The following is a 26,749-nucleotide window of genomic DNA, read 5'->3' on the forward strand; positions in this document are numbered from 1 at the left end:
GTAGAAGTTGGCACATAATCAGCTAAGTAAAAAATCCACATAGTCCAGACATATACGTATATGTAAAAATGACTTCAAATTAATGATATGAATATAATAGAGGGAAACATTCCACGTGGGAAAAATATATCTAAAAACAAAGGTGATGTAACTTACCAAACAAAAGCATTGGTATGTTGATAGAGACACTAACAAACACAAACACACACACAAAATTCAAGCTTTCATCAGGAAAGAGGGAAGGAGGGGGAAAGACGAAAGGATGCAGGTTTTAAGGGAGAGGGTAAGGAGTCATTCCAATCCTGGGAGCGGAAAGACTTACCTTTGGGGGAAAAAGGGACAGGTATACACACACACACACACACACACATCCATCCGCACATCTGTATATGTGCAGGCAGGTGTGTGTGTGTGTGTGTGTGTGTGTGTGTGTGTGTGTGTGTGTGTGTGTGTAGTGTATACCTGTCCCTTTTTCCCCCTAAGGTAAGTCTTTCTGCTCCCGGGATTGGAATGACTCCTTACCCTCCCCCTTAAAACCCACATCCTTTCATCTTTCCCTCTCCTTCCCTCTTTCCTGATGAAGCAACCGTGGGTTGCGAAAGCTTGAATTTTGTGTGTGTGTTTGTGTTTGTTAGTGTCTCTATCAACATACCAACGCTTTCATTTGGTAAGTTACATCATCTTTTATTTTAGATATAAAAATGACTTCAGAATGTTTAATTGTGTGAGAGCACTTGTGCAAACTCCATGTGCTGATTTGAAATTCTAGATCTACATATTTTATTGTTAGCATCACTTCTACATAATCCATCATTGATTATATCAATACTCATTGTGATATACTGTGAAAATTTGAACAATTGTGACAGCTGTGATAAATTCGTATTGTTATCATCAATTGTAGGCTTAAACTTATTTGTGTTCTTTAAAATTTTTGAGAATATTACACTTACTCTCATTCAAAATAATCATTCTCTGATTTCATTGTATAATTAAGTGAGAAATAGGTTCTTTTTGAGAATTTTTGTACACATAAAAAGCTATATTTTTGAAAATTTCCTCAGTTGCCCTTGTAAGCATTGTGGGTAACTTAGTTCATAGCAAGTCAGCATTTTTGATTCACAGTTACTTCCAAACAATAGATCTTGTATTTCATTATATATCAATGCTAATAAACAAATATTTTTTAAAAAATTTTCAGAAGTTACCATTGTCCTGTGTATAATCTAATTTTTAATAAATCGGTATTCACGATTTAGTAACTGTCGCAGATACTGTAATTAACAAATTGTGTTACATCAAGTATTCCCTCAAGAGCGGTATATAGTGTCTACATATATGATAAATTAGCTCTATTTTTGAGTTTGTTAATGACTATAATTATCCTCAAAAAGTTTTAGGAAACTAGTAATTTTTACCAAAAGTTTTTCTGTTGCCTTAATAGAAATTTCTTTTTGTGTATTTGCTTTGGTTCTTATAGGGAACTAGTAATTTTTTAGCTCAAACACACAAAAAGATAGGAGGCTAAGTTTAAAGTTCTTTATTCACTGCTTGCCATATGTTGCACCAGCGACAATGCAGCCCCACTGTGAATGCTGATCTCAGGCAGGGGGTGGACTGGTTGATGTTTGTAAGCAGCTGGGAATCGCTCTGACTACTGTCAAATAGTTAGCAACTGCTGCAAATTGGTGTGTTCAAAGAGCTCCTGAGAGTCATGTTTCCATGATACTGGTACTAAAGGTAGTTACCTCAAGTACAGTCCTCTCCTGTGGATACTATTTCCTCCACGGGAAGTATGGGATCTGTCATTAACATCCACTTGACTGCAAGTGGCATGTCAATGGTAGACCTAGGCATCCTGTACAAAGTAGATGGGGACCAGGGAGACTCAGGTTGTTATACAGATACCTCTGACAAACAAGTTTGAGGTGCTATCTTTCACTGAAACTGAAACTGAACCAATGGGACTCACTACACCTGTTTTGGGGAAACCTGCTTTCTCCTGTGTCCAAAGGAAGCAAACACAAAAGGGTAGGGCTATTCATCATTGACAGTTCAAATTACAGTGAATAATGGTACCCCATATGGAAACGGCATCAAAGGGTGCAAAAGAACACTAGGTGCACCAGTGGTACACATGGGTGCCTCATTCAATATGTTGAAGAGGCTATTCTGGCAGTCACTGAGGAAACAGGATACATCCAACTGCAGATTGTGGTGCATATTGTCTGTCATCTGGGTTCGGAGGTCATATCTGGATCACTCCAGAGACTGGCAGAGAAGGTTGAGAAGACCAGCCTTGTGCATGAAGTTTCAACAAAATTAATGAGTTGCAGCATTTTCCCCGGATCCGATTGTGGCCCCCAGGTTCTGAGTCGACTGGAAGGACTGAAGTAGAGACTTCCAAAGTTGTGTGACAAGCTAGGCTGTGACTTCCTGGACTTGCATCATGGGCTAGAGAACTATAGAGACCCCCTAAATTGGTAAGGTGTGCACAACACACGACAGGCAGTAACCCAGTTAGCTAACAGTGTGTGGATTAAGTGACTTTCCATCCAATCCAGATAATGACAGCTTTAGGAGACCCAAGAATGTAGGCGTTAGACTCAAGAGAATGGCAAGTATTAAAATTCTCGTACATAACTGCCGAAGAATTAGCCAAAAGTGCCAGAATTTTAGCTGCTCCTGAAAAGCACAGCATCTCAATAATACTAGGTACAGAAAGTTGTTTTAAGCCTGAGATTGAAAGCAGAGAGATTTTTGGGAAAAAATTAAGTGTATAATGAAAGGATAGGCTAATGGGAAATGGAGGTGATGTATTTGTTGCATTATACAAGAAACAAATCTGTTGAGATAAAAACTGAAGCAGCATGTGAGATTATTTGGGCAAGACTCAGTATCGTGGTAAGCATAAAATAGTAATTGGATCCTACTATTGCCCACCAGACCCATCTCCTAATGTAAGGAAAGACTTTCGAGAAAATCGCAGTTCAATTGTACATAAGCTCCCCAATCATATCATAATCTTTGATGGAAACTTCAATTATCCAACAATCAATTGGGAAAATTACAGTTTTGTTATTGGTGGACACGACAACATTACTAAATGCCATCTCTGAAAAGTAAATAGAACAGGTAGTTCTGAACCCCACTCATGATTCAAGTATATTAGATCTAATGGTAACAAACAGACCTGACCTCTCTGAGGAAGTCAATGTTGAAACTGGTGATCTTTCACAAAATGTAAAGAAGTTCTAGTCATATGTAAAGGCTGTTGTGACAACAAAGTTAGTGTCCAGTCACTAGCAATTCAGACAGGAATGAAATTGAGGGTAACAAAGCAAATCTGAAATACTTAACTCTGTTTTCAAATGTTCCCTTACAAAGGAAAACACAGGATAATTGCCTCAATTCAATCCTTAACCACTGAAAAGGAGAGTGAAATAAGTGTTAGCGTCCATGGTGTTGCAAAACAGCTGAATCGTGGCTGATTAGGCCCTCTGTTAACTATAACCTCTCGTAGATCCCACAAACAAATACCCATTCCCAGTAGTTGAAAGAAAGCACAGGTCACACCCATTTACAAGAAGGGCAGTAGAAGTTATCTACAAAACTATCTTAGAATATCCCTGATGTTGATTTGTTGCAGAATCTTAAGATATATTCTGAGCTCAAACATAATGAGGTATCTTGAACAGAATGACCTCCTCCTAGCATGTATTCCAATAACATCGATCATGTGGAACCCAACTCACGCATTTTTCATATGGCACACTGAAAACTTTAGATCAAGATGTTCAGGTAGATGCAGTACATCTTGATTCCCAAAAAGCATTTGAATCACTGCCATATCTGCAGTTATTATGAAAAGTATGACCATATGGAGCACCGAGTCGAATTTGTGCCTAGACTGAGGATTTTTTGATAGAGCAGATGCAGCATTTTATCTTGGATGGAGACTCATCATCAGATGTAGAAGTAATCTGGGTGTGTCCCAGGGAAACGTGTTGGGACCCTTACTCTTCATGACGCACACTAATAATCTTGTTGTCAGACTTTTTGCAGATAATTCAGTTATCTACAACAAAGTACTGTCTGAAAGAAGCTGCATAAATATTCAGCACATATCTTCATAAGATTTCTAAGTTGTGCAAAGATTGACAACTTACTTTAAATGTTCAGAAATGTAAAACTGTTCACCTCACAAACGAAAGAAATGTAGTGTCCTACGGCTGTAATATCAATGGGTCACAATTGGAATAGGCCAACTCAAACAAATACCTGGGTGTAATGGTTTGTAGGGATATGAAATGAAATGATCACATAGTCTCAGACAGGGATAAAGCAGATGGCAGGTTTATTGGTAAAATACTTGGGAAGTGCAATCAGTCTACAAAGGTGACTGCTTACAAATCGCTCAAGTGGCCCATTCAAAAATATTGCTCAAGTGTGTGGAACCCGTACCAACTTGGATTGACAGGGATATTGAATGTATACAGAAAAGACCAGTACATATGGTCACAGATTTGGTTGACCCAAGGGAGAGTGTCACAGAAATGCTGAAGAAACTAAACTGGTAGGCTCTTGGAGAAGAAATCCTAATAACTGATACAGTGGGATGCACCCTCTGCCATGAACTTCAAGTGGTTTGTGGAGTATATATGTAGATGTAGACATAGATGTACATTATCATCTATCATGATATCCTGAAATGAGGCACTTCCCACCTAAGACCATTCCCATTCCCCTACAGTGGTTCTCCATCACCCACCCAACCGCTCCAAGATCCTAGTCTATGACTAAGCCACTCAAAGTCTCAACTCCTTGCCACAGGGATATCCTTGTGGAAGACCTAGGTGTAAGATCTGCCCAACCCACCCACCCAGCACTTCCAATTCCAGTCCTGTCACAAGCTTAGCCGACCCAATTAGATGCTAGGCAACATGTGAATGCAGACACGTCATACACCATCTCTGCGGAAATCATTGCACAGCTTTTTATATTGGTATGACTCAATCAGCCATCCACCAGAATTAATAGCCACCACCAACTTGTGGTCAAGAGCAAAGTGGACCTTCCTATGGCACATCATGCAGTTGAACATAACAAGCTTGATTTCAATGGCTGCTTCACAAACCAGGCCATCTGGAACCTCCCTTCCACCACCAGCTTTTCTGAACTGTGCAGATGGGAGCTCTCATGGCCAGAACCTATGGTAATCTGCTGTTCCCACACCCTACACCCAGCAGTGTCTGCCCCCTCTGTCCAATCACCTCCATCCAGTTTCCATCCCCTCACAGTTATTGTGCACCTCTCTCTACCAATGCACCCCCTTCTTTGTTCCTCTCCTTTCCCACTATTGTGTCTATAATAATTCAGTGGCTCCATCTTTTTGAAAAACTTACTTTTAAAAAGGCCTGGTGAAAACATTGAAAAAAAAACAAGGGCTGACCATACAGTGATCTCGTGAACGTACAAGCTGTGGCTCTCAGAGCAGCAGTTTCCCACTGCAGAGCATGTGGCTGGTGGTTGCTACGGGGCTGTGACAAGCAGCTAGCCTTGGAAAAACCTGAGCAGATGTTTGGCAGGGGCACATATGGCTGCGTTTGCACACTTGGAGAAATTTATATGCCAGAGAAAAATTGATTAAAAACAAAACTAAGCGCGACACAGAGGTGGGAGTTGGCACTCATGGACAGAAAAATATGTAAAGCTAAATCATCAGGATGCGCCACAAAAATATATAATATTTTAAAGGTTATTGTTGTCTTAAAAATTGTAAATTTATGAAAGTTCAAAGGCTAATATCTCGGCAATGCTTTGGCCGATAAACATAAACAAAGTTTCTATGGGTGTGGATAGTAGAGCTGCATCAAGCAATAGCTGATTTAGCATAATCTGTACAAATTTTGAATGATAGATTGGAATATGTGATTTGACTGAGATAAACTGTGTTTTTGTTAATAAATAAATTTAAAGAGACAAAACTAGTGGCAGCATTCTAAAGTTTTAAGAGATAGATGATTAATTAAATATGTCTTTTTATTTTTTTATTTATATTAAGTATCAAAAATCCGGGAAAAGCAATATCATGCCATAAGAACATTATTTGTGAAAAAACAGCAGCTGATACAAAAAATTGCACTTTAGATTGTTATTACCTGGAAAATTTCTGTATTTTTCAATGTATCATTAGTGTTTTGGTGTTTAGTTTTAGAATATTCATAAATCTTCTTGTCAAAATTGTTTTGAGTTATGCAGTTGTTTCGAGGATGGATAGGGTGGCCATTATTGAGACAGTTGAGTTTGAGCAATGCTAAGAGCTGGATATGCCACCCATCTGGGGGTAGTGTTGGTTTGGTAGCCACGTTCGGGGACAAGTATACATGTAGCGACATTCGAAAACGATCACGTTGAGCACAATAGTGGATTAGGACAGCAGACAACAGTGTATTTTGTGAACTGTGAACAGATTGTCAAGTGTTATGATCGCGACATGTGAATTTTATAGCGAATTGTTGTAGCGTCAGTTATTAACAGCTGCCCTTACGTAAAAGCCCCTCAGACTGCATTTCAAATGTTTAGTGATTATATTGAAGACTTTAGTGGAAAAACAGAAATAAACCACTTGTTAAAATTATAAATCAATGTGAGTGACTAAATATTTGTAAATTTCACTGCAATACCTGCCTGCATTGTTTTTATATATTTCAGCCTGAAAATTGAGTTTACGACAGGTGTAAGCTGGCACCCTATGACGAAAAACATAGCCAAACATTCAGACTAGCCACATCTCTGGGCCGTTCAATTAAGCTGAGTGTTGAGTATAACAAATATATAGATGGGGGCTTGAGCCAAATTATTCAACTACAGTGCGAAGTGCCCAGTACCTTCGTAATCTGCTAATTATCATCCTCATCATCATCATCATCATCATCAACATCAACAACAACAACAACAACAACAACCACATCATTGGTTTTCCACAACAGGTGCCCACATGTGGTTTATGAGCCCTCTCTACTTGTGTCTGAACATTTACCATTCTTCCCTCAGGACTGTATCCTCCTTCTGCAGACTTCCTATCGGTCTTCTTCCAACCGCATCTTTGTGTAGCCATCCATTATATTGCTCTCCTTCCCTTGTCCATTCATTTGGCATGACTGAACAATCTCAAATGGGCTCTTGTCACATTTACTTTCAAGGATATGTACACCCGCACTTTTTTCCTTTTTTTTCGTTTCTTACCTTTTAATTCCTAGTTTTCTGGATCATATCCTGTAAGAAACTTCATTTCTGTGATGAACAGTGTGCTGTTGACTGACTGTTGTACATGTTTCTAGCGCATATGTTATTGTGGGGATAAAGTATGACTGAAGGAGAGGTAGATGTTGTTGTTAAGAGGACTTTTTCATTCCAGTGTAGATTCCAAATGTGATGGCAGAACTGAGCTGATTTTGGAGTTTGCTTATGGATGTCATGCTTTATCCTGTTACTGCTTGAAATGATGCACCCAAGATAATTTTACAGGTCTTCTGTTTCCAGGTGCGTTTATTCCAGCCTTACTTTTCCTTTATAGTTCTGCCTGTTGACTGACACTGCAACCATTCTTTATTTATTTATTGTTAATCCATGTGTTGTTGTATGGTCATTCAAGGGGCACCCTCTCCCAGACTTCTTTCTCTATATTTCTCTGTTACTTCGCATTACTACATCATCTGCAAATGCAAATGATTTAATGTCTTTATTGCTATCTTGCTTCATTTTGTTCATAACTTCTTCCAAGGAGTGATAAAATGTAATTTGAAAAGGGCATAGCCTTGTTGAACCCTTCAGATATTTGGAACCAATCGTAATTACTATTTCTTATCTGTATGCAACTGTAGCAACCTTCATAAGACATTTTAACTACCAGACTTAGTCTTATGGGCAAATTTTTCTTTCTTATGCTCTTCCAAATGGTCTTTCTTGGGACACTATTAAACACTTTCTCACAATCTAAAATCTAAAAACATATGTGTTAAGTCCTTGCCTTCTCCCAGTGTTTTTCTAGCAGCATTCTGTTTGATTCTGGAAATTATTTGTGCAGATAATCTCTTATTATCAGCATTCATATGTAGACCACATGGTGTGAGTTGCAACCATGTGAAGGTGTATGCATCAGTCACTCCCATGTGTGATTGCCCCAGACTGTTGAGTAATTCCTGAATCCCTGTTTCAGAATGTTTCAGCCATAGTTTGTCATTTCACTCAAAGAGTGACAGGCACATCACATTACTGCATGTGATGGCATGCTCAATTGCATAGTTCAGGCTACAGTCTAAACTGTCCCCTGCCACCTAATTCACACTACAAGATCTTCACAATCCAGTCAGCTACCCTATTCTTAACCTTACTGATGCCAACTACTGCTCTCAGCTGTTCTAATTCTGACTGTGCTAGTACCAAATAAGCTTTCAGGTTTAAGGTTAAGGCTCCTTCTTAAAAAAAAGACGCATAACAACTACATAGCCAAAAGCTAGCCACATCTACATTCAAACTGGTTGCTTCACAGCATCCAACCTGAAAATGAAAAATGTGTAGGCAGTCTTCAATGTGTTAACTATTTGTCACTACCCCGAGGTGTTTTCCACACTTGTCCATTGTTATGTTGTTATGGTTTCGGGGCACAGGCAAAGGCAGGTTTGGGGCTGGGGACTAACAGAGATTGAGACTAGGAGGATTATTGCTCAGCACAGCATATAATTACATTAGAATTCTTTTAGAACTTCATTTTTCACAATTTTACTACAATTTTTTTTTTATTTTCAGTGCTGAAATCTTGTGAACATGTAGGTAGGGTATGTAAATTTTGTTATATTTTGTTATATTGACCTACTAACAGTCTGAGGTAATAGGCACCAAAATTCTCTAACAGTTATAAAGTATCAGTATGTTTTATTGTAACTGCATGATTACAAGCTGTAAGAATTCCTCATTTACTTTAACGGTTGAGAAATAATAGTTATTTCTATGTCAGAATGGAGCAAAATATCCTACCTATAACCAGAAAGAGCAGTATTAATTTAAATACAAGTGACAAAGTTGATGCCTTGTAAAACTGAAAAATCTTCCCTATTACAAAAGGAGTGCTCTGTGAGACATCATGTCTACAAATTAATTATTATAATTAAACTTAATTGGATGGTAAGTTCCTCTTCTGTCACATAACTGCTATAAGGCATTAGGTCTTAACATAACATGAACAGAGAGGGAACAATGACTTTTTACTAGTCTTCTTCAACTTGACATTTAATTTATTATGCCAGGAAAAACTCCAATAGGAAACTAATAAAATAAAATCAATATATGTTGGTTGTTGTATATCACCTGCACTTTTCCCCTAGTAACCAATGTGATTAATTTATAAAAAGACATTGTTCCAAATTACTACACAAGAAGGAAGAGAGACAATAGTAACCTCACAAAAGGTAATTAATATGGTTCAAAATTCAGATTTAGTGAGAAATCAGTGATTGTACGATAGTTACAACATATGTGAAAACTCATAATTAAACTTTCATGTGCCATTCATAAATGGAACCAAATAAATAACATCCAACCATACAAATTTTGTAATTTCAAGTTTAATGGGATACAGTATATATTTTCAGTTACCTTTCCAAAACTGCTTCTTGCTGTTTCAAATCCCTGAATCTGTAACCTTTTTTTTGCAAGATCCAAGGGGTAAACTAATGCCTTTGCACAAATTCCAGCCAGGGAACCACAGATCAAAGACTCATACAAGAAAATCTGTGTATTCCTGTTAGTGTCTCGTCCTGCACCTGTGAAATTATATTAATTGCCAGTTAAAAATTATGAAGAGAAGGGGTACTGTGCACACACAGATGAACAATGTATAACATCAATAAAAACCAACTGTAGAAATAAATATGGAAAATCAATAAAAACCAACTGTAGAAATAAATATGGAAAATCAAGAAGAATAAGCTCATGTTATGAAGGTAGAGTTTTAAATTATCATCACTGTTGTTTAAATTTTATGCCAAAGATGTATTCTAAACCCACAGTTATACTCACCAAGCCGCTATACAGTGCCTGACAAAGCATTCATTATATATCAATTTCTTTTATTTCCATCTATGATCACAAAACTTCTGGTCCTTGTATTATATCACTGTCTTTCTCCATACTTACACAGAATGAGGGAAAAATGACTACATGTACATCTCTCTGCGTAATATATTCTCTTTTATTTTACTTCATCAGTTGGGCCTATGGCTGATTTTCCTGCAGTCTGAACAGACATATAGAATAGGTTCTCCACCATGTTGCCAGTAACAGAGGTCCCTCTGGGAAATGGATGGCAGGTTTGATAGGAAGATTAATGTGTGCTCAGTACGTGTGGTAGGAGATCTTTCCAAGATATTGAACTGACACTGCTGATGATTTCTCAATGCACTGAGTATAACCAACTGCAAATCATATCTCGTGTCAACATGGATCATGTCTACGGCCTAAGTTTGTGAGCCGTATTTGATCCCTTTATATGGATAGCTGAAGCGATCAAAACAGCTTACCTCACAGGCAGAGTGAAAGCATGACTCATTTGCAACACCATGCCCAGATATGGGTTTAGTCCCTAGTTAGGAGCTAAGTAGGGGGCATAAATCAAAGGCTCAAACAATTTTGTGATGAATTCCAAAGAAGATTTCATTACCTCTGCTATCAGGCAGAACACCGAATGTCCCCCTTCATTTGGTCAGGTATGAACTACACAGCAGGAAAAGATTACTTGGGTAGCATTTGAGGCAGAGGAAACCCTCCACAGACTTCATGATGAATTACATTTCTGGAGGCTAAAGATGTAACATACCTTTGGAAAAGTATTGTACATCATACTTTTGGTACATATATGCCAATCAACATTATGAGATGTGGAAAAGATTTGCTGTGGATCAACACTACATTAAAAAAGCTGTTGTGCAAACAAAGAGTGCTTCATCAAATATTTTAGCAAACAAGTGCTGAATGAAGCCAAAATAAATATAAAATAAACAACGAAAAAAGTGTACCTATATTATGAAAAGGACAGCTGCTGCTCACCACATAGCAGAGATGAGAGATGCTTGAATTGCAGATAGCCACACCAAAAAGACTGTCAGAAAGTGAGCTTTCAGCCAACAAAGTCTTCGTTGAAAATAGACAACATACACAAACACACTCAAGCAAACACAACTCATGCACACATGACCACGGTCTCTGGCAGCTGAAGCCAGACTACGAGCAGCAGCGCATGATGTGACAGTCAGCGGGGGTGACGTGGCTAAAGGTAAGGAGGGTGGGGCCTGGGGGAGCAGAAGGGATAGCAGGTTAGGGGTGGGGTACAGTAAAGTGCTGCTTGTTGAAGCATTCAGGGATGAGGCAGAGAGAGGGTAGGGGAGCTAGTTGCAATCGGAAGGTTCACCAGAGGGTGACCGGGGGAGGGGGGGGGGGGGGGGGGGAGAAGTAAAAAGACTGAGGGTGCATTGGTAGAATAGAGGGTTGTGTTGTGTGGAATGGGAACATGGAAGGGACTAGATGGGTAAGGACGATGACTAATGAGGTTGAGGCCAGGAGGCTTACATGAATGTAGGATATACTGTAGGGACAGTTCCCACCTGCGCAGTTCAGAAAAGCTGCTGTTTGTGAGAAGGATCCAAATGACACAGGCTGTGAAGCAGACACTGAAATGAAGAATGTCATATTGGGTGGCATGCTCAGCAACAGGGTGGTCCAGCTTTTGCTTGGCCACAGTTTGTCAGTCGCCATTCATGCGGAGAGACAGTTTGTTGATTGTCACACCCATATAGAAGACAGCACAGTGATTGCAGCTTAGCTTGTAGAGCATATGACTAGTTTCACAGGTAGCCCTGCCTTTGAAGGTATAGGTGAAGTTTGTGACCGGATTGGAGGAGGGGGTATGGGAGGCTATATGGGACAGGTCCTGTATTTAGCTCTATAACAGGATGAGAGCCATGAGATAAGGGGTTGGGGCAGGGGTTGTGTAAAATGTATGAGGATATTGTGTAGTTTTAGTGGGAGGTGGAATACCACAGTGGGAGAGGTGGGAAGGACAGTGGGTAGGACATTGCTCATTTCAGGGCACAATGAGACGTAAGCAAATGTCTGGTGGAGAATGTAATTCAGTCGCTTCAGTCCTGCGTGGAACTGAGTCATGAGGGGAATGCTCCTCTATGGCTAGACAGTGGGACTTTGGTAGGCAGTGGGTGACTGGAAAGAAAATCACGGGAGATCTGCTTTTGTACAAGATTGTGAGAGTAATTACGCTACGTGAAGGCCTCAGTGGGACTTTCAGTATATCTGGAGAGGTATCAGTTTTCACTACAGATGCAAGGGTCACAGATACTTAGGCTGTATGGAAGGGATTTCTTAATATGGAGTGGGTGTCAGCTGTCAAAGTGGAGGTATTGCTGGCGGTTGGTAGGTTTGATATGGACAGAGGTACTGATCCAGCCATCCTGCATTTTCCATGTTTAGTGAAAAATGTGTCAATTAATTCAGGCACAAAATTTTAATGATGTGTAATGAAAAATCCAAATAAGATTTTGTCTCACATGAAGTCAGTAAACAGATCAAAATGATCTATTCTGTCACTCAAAGTATCATACTGGTGCTGAATGGGATAATGACAGGGAGGAGGCCAATTTACAGCATCTGCTCTTTTGAAATTGTTTCACTGTGGTTCCTTCTTTCAATCATCACCTGTACACCAAACTGAAGAATAACCCACAAACAACATTAGAATAGAAAATTAATTAAAACTGCTCAACACAGGGAAGGTAACAGGACTTAATGAAATCCTGAACAATGTTTATATATTATGAGCAAGAACTTCTTCACCTAATAATAGTAATTTATCACAGATCACTGAAGCAACAAAGGATTGCTAGCAACTGTAAAAGATGTAGGTCATTCCTGTATTCAAAACAGATCGCCATATGTTAATCTGTTTTAGGATTATAAAACACATTGTAAGCATTGTCAGTTGCCTGAGACTGCAGTCATGTGTGCGAGATGCGTATGCGTGATTCCGTGCGTGTGTGTGTGTGTGTGTGTGTGTGTGTGTTGTTAATGGCTGAAAGCTATAATTGTGAGAATCTTTCTGTTGTGACTATCTGTGACTCAGCATCTCCGCTATATGGTGAATAGCAACTTTCCTTCTCTAATATTAAAACAGGTTTTAAGTTATTTTGGACACTGGATATCTCCTCTATATGAATGAATGTAGATTCTGCAGGGATGCTATATTTCTTTACTTCCAGCAGCATTAGATACAGTTTCACACTATTACTAAAAGAATGGAATACAAGGTTACAAAATATTGGGCTGACTCTGTAAGTGGTTGTGAATTTCCTTGCACACAGAAATGAACATATAGTTCTGAATGGGTAAAATTATTAGACGTAAAAGTAATTTTGTGAGTGTCCCAAGTGTATGTGAGAGGGCCTAATCCATTAGAGGACAGTGGAAGCTCCATGAGGCTGTCTGTAAATGATGCTGTTGTATGTATGACAGTTGCAATACCAGTAAACTTTTATGTTTTCTTTCTAACTCTTTCTTCATTTCTGTAATCCATGCTAGTTCTGATTTCTTTTTCTCAGAAATACAAGAAAATTTGTTACATTAATCTGTTCTCATTCATTCAGTATAGGTGGTGCAAAGAAAATTAATCTTCTCTCATTATTTTTCTAATAGTCACACTTTTGAGGATCTCTATTTTGTCTAGCTTATAGATCATCACTACACTTTTACATGCATAAAAACATTTTGGTCTTAGTATTGTGATATAGTGTTACAGTTTTTTTTGCTAGATATACGTTTCTTGTTGTAGATATTTTTTGTCAAACTACACTCCTGGAAATTGAAATAAGAACACCGTGAATTCATTGTCCCAGGAAGGGGAAACTTTATTCACACATTCCTGGGGTCAGATACATAACATGATCACACTGACAGAACCACAGGCACATAGACACAGGCAACAGAGCATGCACAATGTCGCCACTAGTACAGTGTATATCCACCTTTCGCAGCAATGCAGGCTGCTATTCTCCCATGGAGACGATCGTAGAGATGCTGGATGTAGTCCTGTGGAACGGCTTGTCATGCCATTTCCACCTGGCGCCTCAGTTGGACCAGCGTTCGTGCTGGACGTGCAGACTGCGTGAGACGATGCTTCATCCAGTCCCAAACATGCTCAATGGGGGACAGATCCGGAGATCTTGCTGGCCAGGGTAGTTGACTTACACCTTCTAGAGCACGTTGGGTGGCACGGGATACATGCGGACGTGCATTGTCCTGTTGGAACAGCAAGTTCCCTTGCCGGTCTAGGAATGGTAGAACGATGGGTTCGATGACGGTTTGGATGTACCGTGCACTATTCAGTGTCCCCTCAACGATCACCAGTGGTGTACGGCCAGTGTAGGAGATCGCTCCCCACACCATGATGCCGGGTGTTGGCCCTGTGTGCCTCGGTCGTATGCAGTCCTGATTGTGGCGCTCACCTGCATGGCGCCAAACACGCATACGACCATCATTGGCACCAAGGCAGAAGCGACTCTCATCGCTGAAGACGACACGTCTCCATTCGTCCCTCCATTCACGCCTGTCGCGACACCACTGGAGGCGGGCTGCACGATGTTGGGGCGTGAGCGGAAGACGGCCTAACGGTGTGCGGGACCGTAGCCCAGCTTCATGGAGACGGTTGCGAATGGTCCTCGCCGACACCCCAGGAGCAACAGTGTCCCTAATTTGCTGGGAAGTGGCGGTGCGGTCCCCTACGGCACTGCGTAGGATCCTACGGTCTTGGCGTGCATCCGTGCGTCGCTGCGGTCCGGTCCCAGGTCGACAGGCACGTGCACCTTCCGCCGACCACTGGCGACAACACCGATGTACTGTGGAGACCTCACGCCCCACGTGTTGAGCAATTCGGCGGTACGTCCACCCGGCCTCCCGCATGCCCACTATACGCCCTCGCTCAAAGTCCGTCAACTGCACATACGGTTCACGTCCATGCTGTCGCGGCATGCTACCAGTGTTAAAGACTGCGATGGAGCTCTGTATGCCACGGCAAACTGGCTGACACTGACGGCGGCGGTGCACAAATGCTGTGCAGCTAGCGCCATTCGACGGCCAACACCGCGGTTCCTGGTGTGTCCGCTGTGCCATGCGTGTGATCATTGCTTGTACAGCCCTCTCGCAGTGTCCGGAGCAAGTATGGTGGGTCTGACACACCGGTGTCAATGTGTTCTTTTTTCCATTTCCAGGAGTGTATATGCTCTTTCCAATGGAAAATCCAGGATGGAAAGGATAGATTGTTACTCACCATATACAGACAGGCACAGACAGGCACAACAAAAAGGGTGCAGCTGGTATGATAGATGGAGAGCAGTGGGGAGAGGGGGTGAAAGAGTAGAAAAGTAAAAAGACTCTGAGTGCATTGGTGGAATAGGAGGCTGTGTAGTGCTGGAGTGGGAACAACAAGGAAGATAGGTGGGTGAAGGCAATGACTAACAAAGGTTGAGGCCAGTGTGTGCGAGCTGCATTTACGTAAATGTGTGTGTGTGTGTGTGTGTGTGTGTGTGTGTGTGTGTGTGTGTGTGTTGTCTAATTCAGAAGAAGGTCTTTTGGCCAAAAGCTTACATGTTTAGCATTCTTTTTGGTGTGCCTATCTGTGACTTGGCATCTCCACTACATGGTGAGTAGTAATCTATCCTTTTCATAATATTGTCATATGCTCTTTCCATTTTATTGATTCTTATAACTATTGCAAATTTTTCTAGAACAGTCTGGTATATGGGTTCTCCAAGATACATACATTTACTAATTTATTCGATTTTACCTATTTGTGTTTCTATGTATTTTGGTCCATTTTTATATTTATCATTTTTTTTTCTTTCAGTTGAAATTTTAAAGCAGTGTGGTCATAGTTCAGTCATAATTGGGAGTCAAAGTTAAGTCTGAGATTTTGAAAATTAGATTAAAAATTGATACTGTAATAAACCCTATTCAGATGTCAAATAGTTTTAATGAATTCTTCTTAAATGCATTGAAACTGGATGTAGATACAGCAGCCTACCAAGACAAGGTATATTTCACAATCTTGGAAAACAACCCAAACACATCTTTTAAACAGTGAAAAAAAAAAAAAATCATCCAAAAAGATGCAGAAAATGAAATTTTGTCTTTAAAAAGCAAAATCTTGTCTTTGGGGGGGGGGGGGGGGGGGATGAAATACCCACATCTGTAATAAAGGGAGTGTATAATATCATTTCATAACTACCGTCAGTTATCATAAACCAATCTTTTGAGTAGGGATACTTCAAAAATGTATTAAAATGTCCAGAGAAAAAATCACTATTCACAAAGGGATCAACAGAAGATATGGGGAATTACTGCTCTATCTCTCTTTACTGATACTTTCTAAATTTTTTGGAAACATTGCAGCAAAACAAATTAAAAAATTTCTTACTGTAAATGACAAAATTTTTAAAAATTAGTTCAGATTCCAACAAGGAAAAAGCACTGTAAATATAATCAATAAGTTTACTCCTCATTAGGTAATGGTTGCAAGGTCACAGGAAGATTCTCTGATCTGACAGTAGCTTTCAGTTCAGTTCAGTGAACCACTCCTTACTTCTATGCAGATTACATATATACGGAATTAGAGACAATGATTTACAGTGGTTCACCTCTTACTTAATAGATAGGAAACAAAGAGTAATTATAACCTTAAATTCAAGAAATTACTCCTCAAGCTGGAAAACAATTGGGCAAGGAGTCCTGCGCGGTTTGATATTGGGTCTCTAATTGTTCCTTTTCTATTCAAATGACCTGCCTCTCGCTACTGATGCTCATTCTAGTTTTATCTGCTGCAATACATCACTTCTGATTAGCTATCTATCTAGCTAGCTAGCTAAGTCCTGTTCTAGTCACTACTTTTCCAAAAGCTTTATTTTAGCAACTGGTTCTCCCAGATGTTCTGAAACTATTGCAAAGCAGTCTGCAAAAGCTGGGCAGTTTCCCTTAATACCATTTCATTTCCTTCCAGAATTTTTGGTTCAATTATTTTATAGTTTTTCCGGTCAATCTGAATGCCATCATCAAAAAGTGGATGTTTAGTATGTTTCAAAAATTTAGAAATTTTAATTAGATATGTTGGAAATACTTTGACAGCACACTGTGTACAGCTTATTTTTCAGAAAAGGTATTCAGAAATCAGTTTTTTGACACTTGGATGTATGTGACCTGAAAATTTCTGTAATTTCTATTGTAATAAAAGTTTTAATTTTTCAAAATTATTAATGGTGATGAGGTACTTTGCAAAAATTCAAATTATTACGAAGTTGATCGTATAGTTATCAAAAACACATTTATAATATATCATGGTTTTGAAGATTTTCCTTCTAAAACTAATAAACCAAATTACCTTTTGGGTTGTGTTTTGTTCCTTAAAAGTGAAATTGGGAAAAAATCAAAAAGTATTTATTGCATTATTCTGAACCCTCTATATACCTACCAAATTTTGTCAAGATCATTTATTTACACTTGGGAATTTTCCCTCGCAAGTGGGAATGACACATAACCCTGACTTTCAGCATCATACTATACATTCAAATGAAATATTTCTTCATTTGGGCAAAGCTGATGAAAAGGGAGCTGGATGTAAATTTTTTACATTTTAATACATGACCAATAAGTGGCCATTGTGAAGGAACCACAGACAAAACCAAGACAACTATTTTAACTGATGAAATTTCACTTTGATTAAATAAGGGAAAGAAAAGAAACTACACAGGTTCATATTTACTGAGAGCTGTACTTTAGTTTGATAAATACGATTTGCAGGTGATATAATTTGATACTCATTGAATTTACAGAACACATCATGTTGGAAAGCCATACAGTTTTGAATCATTCAGTGCATTCACCAATACTATTGTGGCAACACTGACATGCCATAACATCTGTGGCGTGCAAAAACTCTTTGGGCCAAGGTGGCCATTATGTTCTCTCTGTGTAATACTTTTGATGTGTAATGATATATATCTGAAGTGTGACAATAAATGTGCTCATTGTTTTAACAAGTGGATCAACGGGTTGTTATTTATAACAATAAGGACCCAAACACCCACATTGGTGACCCCGATGACAGTTTGTGATGCTCTTCCCATGCTCTACCTGAGTTCAATAACAATAACAATCGCGTGTGTACGAGTGAACCGCCTGTATCGTCATGTGGCCTACGCAATGAGGTGTACCGCCGTACGATTTCTATGGTCAGAATCCACCCATGCCACCCACCTGCACATGGACTCTATACACCGAACATTTTGAGGCCCTCCGACCTGCGAGTGGATTGCAGTACCACAACACTCACAGACAACGCGTACGTACCGCCCGCCATCTTGCCTCAAGATCGTTCTTTTGAACATACAGGATAAAGTGTGAAAAGAGATCCGGACATTCCACCGCTAACGTCGCACACTCAGGGGTGTGCAAGAACTTTGCACCAACTTTCGGAGCAGTGCCACTACACAGCTGCTACATCATCCGCGCAGCAAATCGGTTCCAGGAAAATGTCGCAGCCCTTGCGCGGTGGGAAACACAGTTCGCGAGGCGCCATAGGTGCAGTGTCTCGTGCACAGGAAAAAAGACGCCTTACAGCAGCAACAGCATCTAACACGGTAAGTGCCGACGGTTGTCTATTCACTCTTGACCTCGTCTCAGGAACTAAATTCCTCATTGACAGTGGTGCTGATACGAGTGTAATACCCCCAGCTCTCGCACCTACCGTGTTAACTTCCTCGCCCAGACTGTTATGCGCGGCTAATGACTCTCATATCAAAGTGTTAGGTACGGCACCTTTAACACTCAAACTGTCAAAAGACTTGAAGTTTTCGTGGACTTTTCATGCGGCACAGGTGACTTGTCTGGTCTTAGGCATTGGTTTTCTGCAACACCACAAATTTTCACTAGACATTCCTCGAAGTACATTAGTCCACCAACCTTCACAAAAGACTATCGCCCTTACGGCCACTGCATCTGTATCACTCATCCGGTCAACAAACATTGACATTTCACTATTGCAGACCGAATGTGCTCTTCTTACGGCCAAGTTAACTTGTAAAAGTTGCGACTTGCTACTACAACGACAAAAAATCAGTGAACTCAAGCAAATGCAGGCCAAGCTCATCTCCCTTATCGAGCATACCGAACAGACATTACAGAGCACGAAATCCGAACTCACCTCACTTCGAGGTATTCGCTCTTCACACAAACCGGCATGTGCTCAAATCATTGACCCATTGCTCGAGTGTTTGAATGCTAACGACACACCCCGCATGCGTAGCATGTTATCAATCACGAGCGGCGCATGTCACAAACTCAATACTACTGAGGGCCCTCCAGTCAGACACCAACCGCGACGCCTGAATCCACACAAACTCAAAGTGGCGAAAGCAATCATCTTGGACCTATTAAAAGCAGGCATTGTACACCCATCCTCCAGTGACTGGTCATCACCGATTCATCTCACACCGAAGAAGGATGGTTCCTACGGACTCTGTGGCGACTATAGACATTTCAATGACCGTACAATCATGGACAATTCTCCAGTACCGAACATTCAGGACTTCGCTTCTCAGTTGGCAGGCACTAAAATTTTCAGTGTGGTAGACTGTGAGAAAGCGTATCACCAAATACCAATGTACGAACAAGATATCCCTAAAACGGCCATCACCACATCCTTCAGCCTCTTCGAGTACGTTTACATGCCTTACGGATTGAAAAACGCCATCCAAACCTGGCAAAGGTTCTTAGATACAGTGTTACGACCCCTGCCTTTCTGCTATAAGTACCTGTACAACATTTTTACCTTTTCTTCGTCTCAGGAGGAACACGAGCTTCACATCCGGGCGCTGTTTGACACTTTACAATCCCACGGTGTGATCGTCAACAAAGACAAATGCAAACTGAGACAGAATTCTGTTGTTTTTCTGGGACACAAAGTTTCAGCCGATGGTATCCGGCCCACACAAGAGAAAATAGACATTATCAAACAGCTGCCGATACCAGAAACATACCATGAACTCCACCAGTTCTTAGGAATGATCAATTTTTTCTGCCGCCACATTCCAAGAGCCGCCGAACTACAGGTCCCCGTCACAGACACATTGCGCGGGCCGCAAATGTCAGGCGACAGGCGCATGCCGCGGACAGAGGTCACGCATCCGTCTTTCAAAGAACTCAAAACCGCACTCGCGGAAGCCATCACGCTTGCCCATCCAGACCCGGATGCAACACTTTCGCTCACCATGGACGCTAGCAAAATATCTATCCGCGCAGTACTTCAACAACACAGAGGAGAGGTGGTGCAACCTCTTATGTTCTTTTCAAAAAAACTTTCTCCCTCTCAGTGCAAATGGTCCGCTTTCGACAGAGAGCTCTTAGCTGTCTACGAAGCCATTAGATATTTCCGCAAAGACGTCGAGGGATGCCCCCTCACGATCTTTACAGACCACAAACCTCTCGCCCAAGCACTCACAAACCTTCCAGACGACGCACCTCCTAGGAGGATCCATTATTTCGACCTCATTTCACAATGCACTACTAATGTACAATATGTTCGAGGATCTGACAACATAGCCAATGATTATTTCTCCTGGATATCGGGCATATCTTCCTCAATCGACTTCGACGCTCTTGCTCGAGCACAAACAAATGATGACTCCTCGGTGAGCCTTTTATCTCACAATAATCACTCTCTGTGCCTGGCGCGCAAGATGATCCCTGGCACACGCTTGGAACTATGGGGTGACACTTCCACTGGCGTGTCACGCCCCCTCCTCTTTGCGTCACTCGGTGTTTGACGCACTGCACAGTCTCACCCACCTGAGCATTCGTACAACTACGCGCATCATCACCGAGTGTTTCGTATGGCCTTCACTTCGTAAAGACTGTCGTGACTGGTGTGACACTTGTATTTCGTGCCAGCGGTCCAAAGTCGGACACCACTGCACGCCCCCCCTCAGGCGTCTTCCGCTCTCCTTCTGGCAGACTCCACCACATCCACATCGACATTGTCGGCCCCCTTCCCCAGATGGATGGTTACCGATACTTGCTTACTTTTATCGACTGAACAACTAGATGGCTGCATTCGCACAACAGTCTACCACCCCCAATCAAACGGCTTAGTGGAACGATGGCACCGCACATTAAAGATAGCATTAATGTGCCACGAGGAACAGTGATTACACGCCGCCCTGTGGGTACTGCTAGGCCTCCGTTCTGTATATAAAGATGACCTGCAGTGCTAGGGGGCCGAACTGCTCTATGGCGACCCGTTGACCCTACCAGCCGAGTTTGTCGAGCCTTCACCACTCCAAGATACCATCGAATACCCCGTGCTAATTGAGAACATATGACAGACAATACGAGTGCAGAGAGCACCTGCTCCGAAAGCACACACTCCGCCTAAAACATTCATGCACCAGCGGTTAGCCATGTGTGAAGCTGTGATGCTTAGGGATGATACAGTGTGTGCTGCCCTGCAACCCCTATACACAGGCCCTTACAGGGTACTTAGGCGCTCGTCGAATACATTCGACATCTGTATCAAAGGCAAACCCTCGACAGTGTCAGTGTCTCAACTCAAGTCGGCGTGGGTCACTGCAGACGACAACACCTCCAGTGACCCGACGCCACCAACCATGACAGACGATGACCTCCACACCGCTGCCTTCTCAAGGGATGACACGCCGGCCACGCCCCCTTTCCCAATGCCGGGAACCCTCACTGGGAAGAGTCCGGGGTCCACGCCCTTCACCCCACCCTCTCCTGCTACGCCCGTCACACACTTCTCACCTGACATTCAACAACCCACTACCGTCTCCATCAACGTCTCACACTTTTCACCGTCTGACATCTGTATAACTACCACAAATGTTTCTTTCTCCCTTAGTAACCCATGCTTCCCCCCCCCCCCCCCCCCCCCCCCCTCCTGCACTCTGCCGATGATGACACCTTCCAACTTTCTGTTCTCCACTCCTCAATGATCCCCAATTCCTTAGATCCTTTCCTCATTCAATCTTTCATTGATGCCACAGGGACACTGTACGTGTTGTACCCCGTGTCTCCATCTATTCCCCCTACCCCCTCTGTCACTTCACGAACCGGTTGCCGCATACTCCCACCAGTGTGGTACCGTAATTACATTTTTCCATCCAAAAGGGCTCGAACCCTGGCCCCGCCCCGCCCATTCCATTCCGGACGCCGGACGAAGACGGCGCAACACCTGCACCTCCCCCAACAACAGCCAGAGCCTCGAGCTCCACACTGCAGGGGGGGGGGGGGGGGGGGCGGCTCTGTGGCAACACTGACGTGCCATAACATCTCAGGTGCACAAAAACTCTTTGGGCCAACGGGGCCATTATGTTCTGTCTATGTGATACTTTCGATGTGTAATGACGTATATCTGAAGTGTGACAATAAATGTGCTCATTGTTTTAACAAGTGGATCAACGGGTTGTTATTTATAATGATAAGGACCCAAACACCCACACTATCATCAGAAGCAAATGAGGCTCAGTTTTCTTCCCGGATGCTTTGCTGTGAGAAGCAGCAGACCTCGAGAACTCCTCTTGTCCAGACTGCAGTAACTATAATTCAGGGCAGTACAACTTATTCATTGTTATATGCAGCAACCCTTTATAATGCGTGGCAGTACAGAAGGTGTCTGCCCCTTTATGGAACACATAAGCAAACACTGTCATGCAGATATGCTTGATGGACATTTGTAATGTACTGATGCAACTGCCTTCAGGAGTCCATCCAGGAAAGTTGATGTACAATAAATGTTCCTCCTAAACAGAAAATGTTGCAACAAAATAATAATGTATGGTATTTCAGAATGGAACTTGGAAGCCTGTGCTTATTGATTGCTAGTGTAAACTGAGCACACAGTAGTGAAAGAAGAGAATAGGTATCAAGTGTACAAATAATTTTCAGTATTTACCAATGTTCACCCACAAATTTGTGAAAGCCTGATAAAATCCAAATTGTGCACCAGTCTGAGGTGCTATCTGGATTAAAGTTGGACTTAGACCCCTGAAAAACGTTAATGTTCCATGTTTTGAGTAAATAACTGAGAAAGCATGCGTGATGCCTCTGTACACCTGTAACATAGAAAAAATTAATATTATTTCCAACTAACATGAAACACATGAAATACCTTATTAATAGTGCAAGTTAATGACATGCTATGTAAATTACCAACATGTCTAGAGACAGAAAAATGAAAAATGATAGTTACGTTTTCTCCCATGTTTAAAATGGTGCTGGTAGCTTTCAAAGTGTTATTTAAACAATCCACAGCATCACTACAACAAAAAAGTGGTTCATCCTATTAACCATGAAGAAACTGATGAAAATTAAAAAGTGGCAAATCATAAAACTGACTAAGGCAGTATCAGTATTTAGACTGGCTATGGCAAGGAAATCATTTCTGAAGAAGAGAAATTTGTTAACATCAAGTATAGATTTACGTGTCAGGAAGTCTTTTCTGAAAGTATTTGTATGGAGTGTAGATATGTATGGAAGTGAAACATGGATGATAAATGGTTTAGACAAGAAGAGAATGGGAGCTTTTGAAATGTGGTGGTACAGGAGAATGCTGATTATTCGGTGGGTAGATCACATAACATACAAGATACTGAATAGAATTGGGGAGAAGAGGAATTTGTGGCACAGCTTGACTAGAAGAAGAGATTGGTTGGTAGGATGTGTTTGGAGGCATCAAGGGATCACCAATTTAGTACTGGAGGGAAGCGTGAAGGGTAAAAATCATAGAGGGAGACCAAGAGATGAATACACTAAGCAGATTCAGAAGGAAGTAGGTTGCAGTAGTCACTCAGAGATGAAGCAGCTTGTGCAGGATAGAGTAGCATGGAGAGCTGCATCAAACCAGTCTCTGGACTGAAGACCACAACAACAACATTGGCAGTACTGGCAGGTCCACATTTTATCCAGAAAAGTGGTTAACAACAAACTCAAAATGAGGGGCATTCAGAAACTACTGCCATTTAATTTTTTTCTTTGGTTGTCTTAGCCAGATGATATTGGTGTTGCAGTACTAAAGTCCTGTCAGTTTTGTAATCCTGTGACAAAGAGCAGCAGCATGATAGTCTTCAAAACTGGTGTTTGGCACCGAGATGCATATAAAATGATGATGTGTCATTGTATTTCTCACTGCTAAACAAATTGTGCCAAATGAAATCCATTGATCCTTGATAAATGTTTATTTGGACAATATAGAAGACAGGAGTAATGTTAGGCAGTGGATACTGAATTTAAAAAGGATGAGTACAACAAGCCACGCCTGGTCAATCTTCTCACCTGATATTCTTCACATTGAACAACGTCATGATCAACTCATTCATGATGATCAGCAGATTATTATCAGGGAACTGTGTAAAGCTGAATGTCAGATGTCACACCACAATCAAGGTTGCATAACATGTTATGCAACCTTGGTTATGAAAAAGTGTGTGCAAGATTGGTGCTACAGATGCTTGCACAAGACCAAAATATTATTGAAAGGAAAATTATTGGGATCTGATGGACCAGTCTGAAGCGACAATTTTTTGTATACCAATACTGGAGAGGAGCCAAAATTCAGATAATCTTTCTGGAGCAGTGACATACAAATCCTCCAAAAAAGTAGTTCAAAATACAGCCATCTGAAGTAACATGATGTGCACAGTGTTCTGGGACAGGCAATTCTGGTGGAGCCAAAAGGAACTGTCAATTCAGAACACTACAAGAAGACACTTAGTAGCCTCAAAGTCCAAATATCCATAGTCAGCCATGAGAAGACAAACTTCCATTTGCAACATATTATGCCAGGCCCCATAATAGTTTTGCAACCATGGAACTTGTTGCCAAGTTTGGCTGTACTGTCCTACCATATCCACTATACAGACATAATTTAGTGTCATCAAAGCTGTAAGATAGTGGCTAGCCTCAGTAGGTTCAGGTTTTTATGAGTGCGACATATGGGCTCTTGTTCATTGTTGACAGGAATTTGTAGTGAATACAGTGACTATGTCAAAAAATGATAGTATGTAGCTAAAATAGTTGCATTGGTTGGAGCTTTTCCTATCTAACCCAGAAGTATTCATGCTATTTAACAGTCGACATTTGAGTTTTTGCACATACCATTTGTGCTCTGCCTGACACCTGTGCTCACCACCTTAGAGTACACATCCTCTCATTAATCTTGTTTTAATTATCGAAGTTTTTAACTTTTGTTGTTTGTGTGTCCTTCTAAGTTGTAATATTATCTGTATTTCAGAGACTGGTCTACAGATGACCGTAATCAGTTGAAACTGGTTATGATTTTAATAAATATTTAATGTAATGAAGGCCTTTTTTAAAAAGATAAATACAAAATTTTGTACAGATTGCTGGTTTTTTTAATAATATTTCCAAAATTTATTAACATTCTGACAAAGTTTGGCCCTTTAAATTCCCATTCAATTAGAGTTTCAGAGCTTTTGAATAGCTGGTAGCTTCTTAAAAATTTTCTGTCAGAAAGGTGGAGGTTTTCCAGAATATGCCAATCATTTCAGAAATCAAATCATACAGTGACTGCAATGTTCAAGAAAAACTGGAGCTTACAGGCAGAAAATGTTTTAATAAGCTACCAGCTATTGCACAATGGTTACATTGAAACTAACATAGACAAATAAGTTAATGGCACCCTCTGTTGTTATAACACAATTGTGGAAGTGCATAATAATTTACTATACTGGATTGGTGTGGAAAAGAGAAGAAGAAGAAGAAGAAGAAGAAGAAGACAGAAGACAAGATGAAGACTCTCCAATGACATATAATTTTCTTTCTCATGCTGAGTAACACAGGTGATTTTAAGTCTATGTAGTAAGTTACTCCAGTCCATAAATACCAACTGACCAACATCATTAGAATGAAGGAGCAGTTTTTGGAAAGTGTCATCTTTTCTGTTCACAGACTACAAGCATTTAATACCATGACAGAAAATGCTTGTTACAATATGGTGTTGCGTAAAATAGCAGTTTAGTCAATAACCATGTAACACCACATGTAAGACTGGCTCATATATTAAACTTGTGTTCTGCAACAGTATACTTATCCCCTCACTTGACCCTTTTTACGATGAAGGAGTGAGTAACTGCCTGAAATGTGGTGTAAACACAGAAGAGGTATGGGAAGGAAACGAAAGGAACAAATGTTAGTTTAGTGTACCATTTATTATATATTATTGGCACTATAGATAGAGCATGAGGTCATACTAGAGAAGGATGAGAAAGGAAACTAATTGTGGTCTTCATTAAGGAAACATTCAAGAATTCCCTTTAAACGTAACCATGTAAACCATATAAAAGCTAAAGCCAGAGTGTTAGATAGGGATTTGAAATTCAGTCTGATATGTGGCACACCAAGAGACTGAATTATGCAATTAACAGTACCAGAATTGATGATTAACTGATCCATTAGACACTTACTAAACATGTACGCTGTAGAGAACAGCTAATATGTTCACTTCTGTTTTCACTTGGGTATGAAATTTACAATTACTTTGCAATCATGTAGGCATAATTTTGGCTCTTGATTCATTATTTTCGATGCAAATTTATTCCCACAGAAC

The 26,749-nt window shown here is 40.9% G+C and overlaps 1 protein-coding gene across 4 annotated transcripts in view; it reads right to left on the bottom strand.

Annotated features, from left to right (window-relative positions):
• Nucleotides 1-26,749, bottom strand: part of LOC124605270 (mitochondrial thiamine pyrophosphate carrier-like) — a 73,709-nt gene that overhangs the window by 16,266 nt on the left and 30,694 nt on the right. For all 4 annotated transcript variants that reach the window (XM_047136835.1, XM_047136836.1, XM_047136834.1 and 1 more), the window contains 2 exons: nucleotides 23,078-23,237; nucleotides 9,658-9,824 (listed from right to left, as the gene is read on the bottom strand). In XM_047136835.1, the coding sequence (XP_046992791.1) occupies nucleotides 9,658-9,824; nucleotides 23,078-23,237 (327 nt within the window). The remainder of the gene's footprint in view (nucleotides 1-9,657; nucleotides 9,825-23,077; nucleotides 23,238-26,749) is intronic.

This window comes from Schistocerca americana, chromosome 3, assembly GCF_021461395.2.
Source record: "Schistocerca americana isolate TAMUIC-IGC-003095 chromosome 3, iqSchAmer2.1, whole genome shotgun sequence".
NCBI lineage: Eukaryota > Metazoa > Arthropoda > Insecta > Orthoptera > Acrididae > Schistocerca > Schistocerca americana.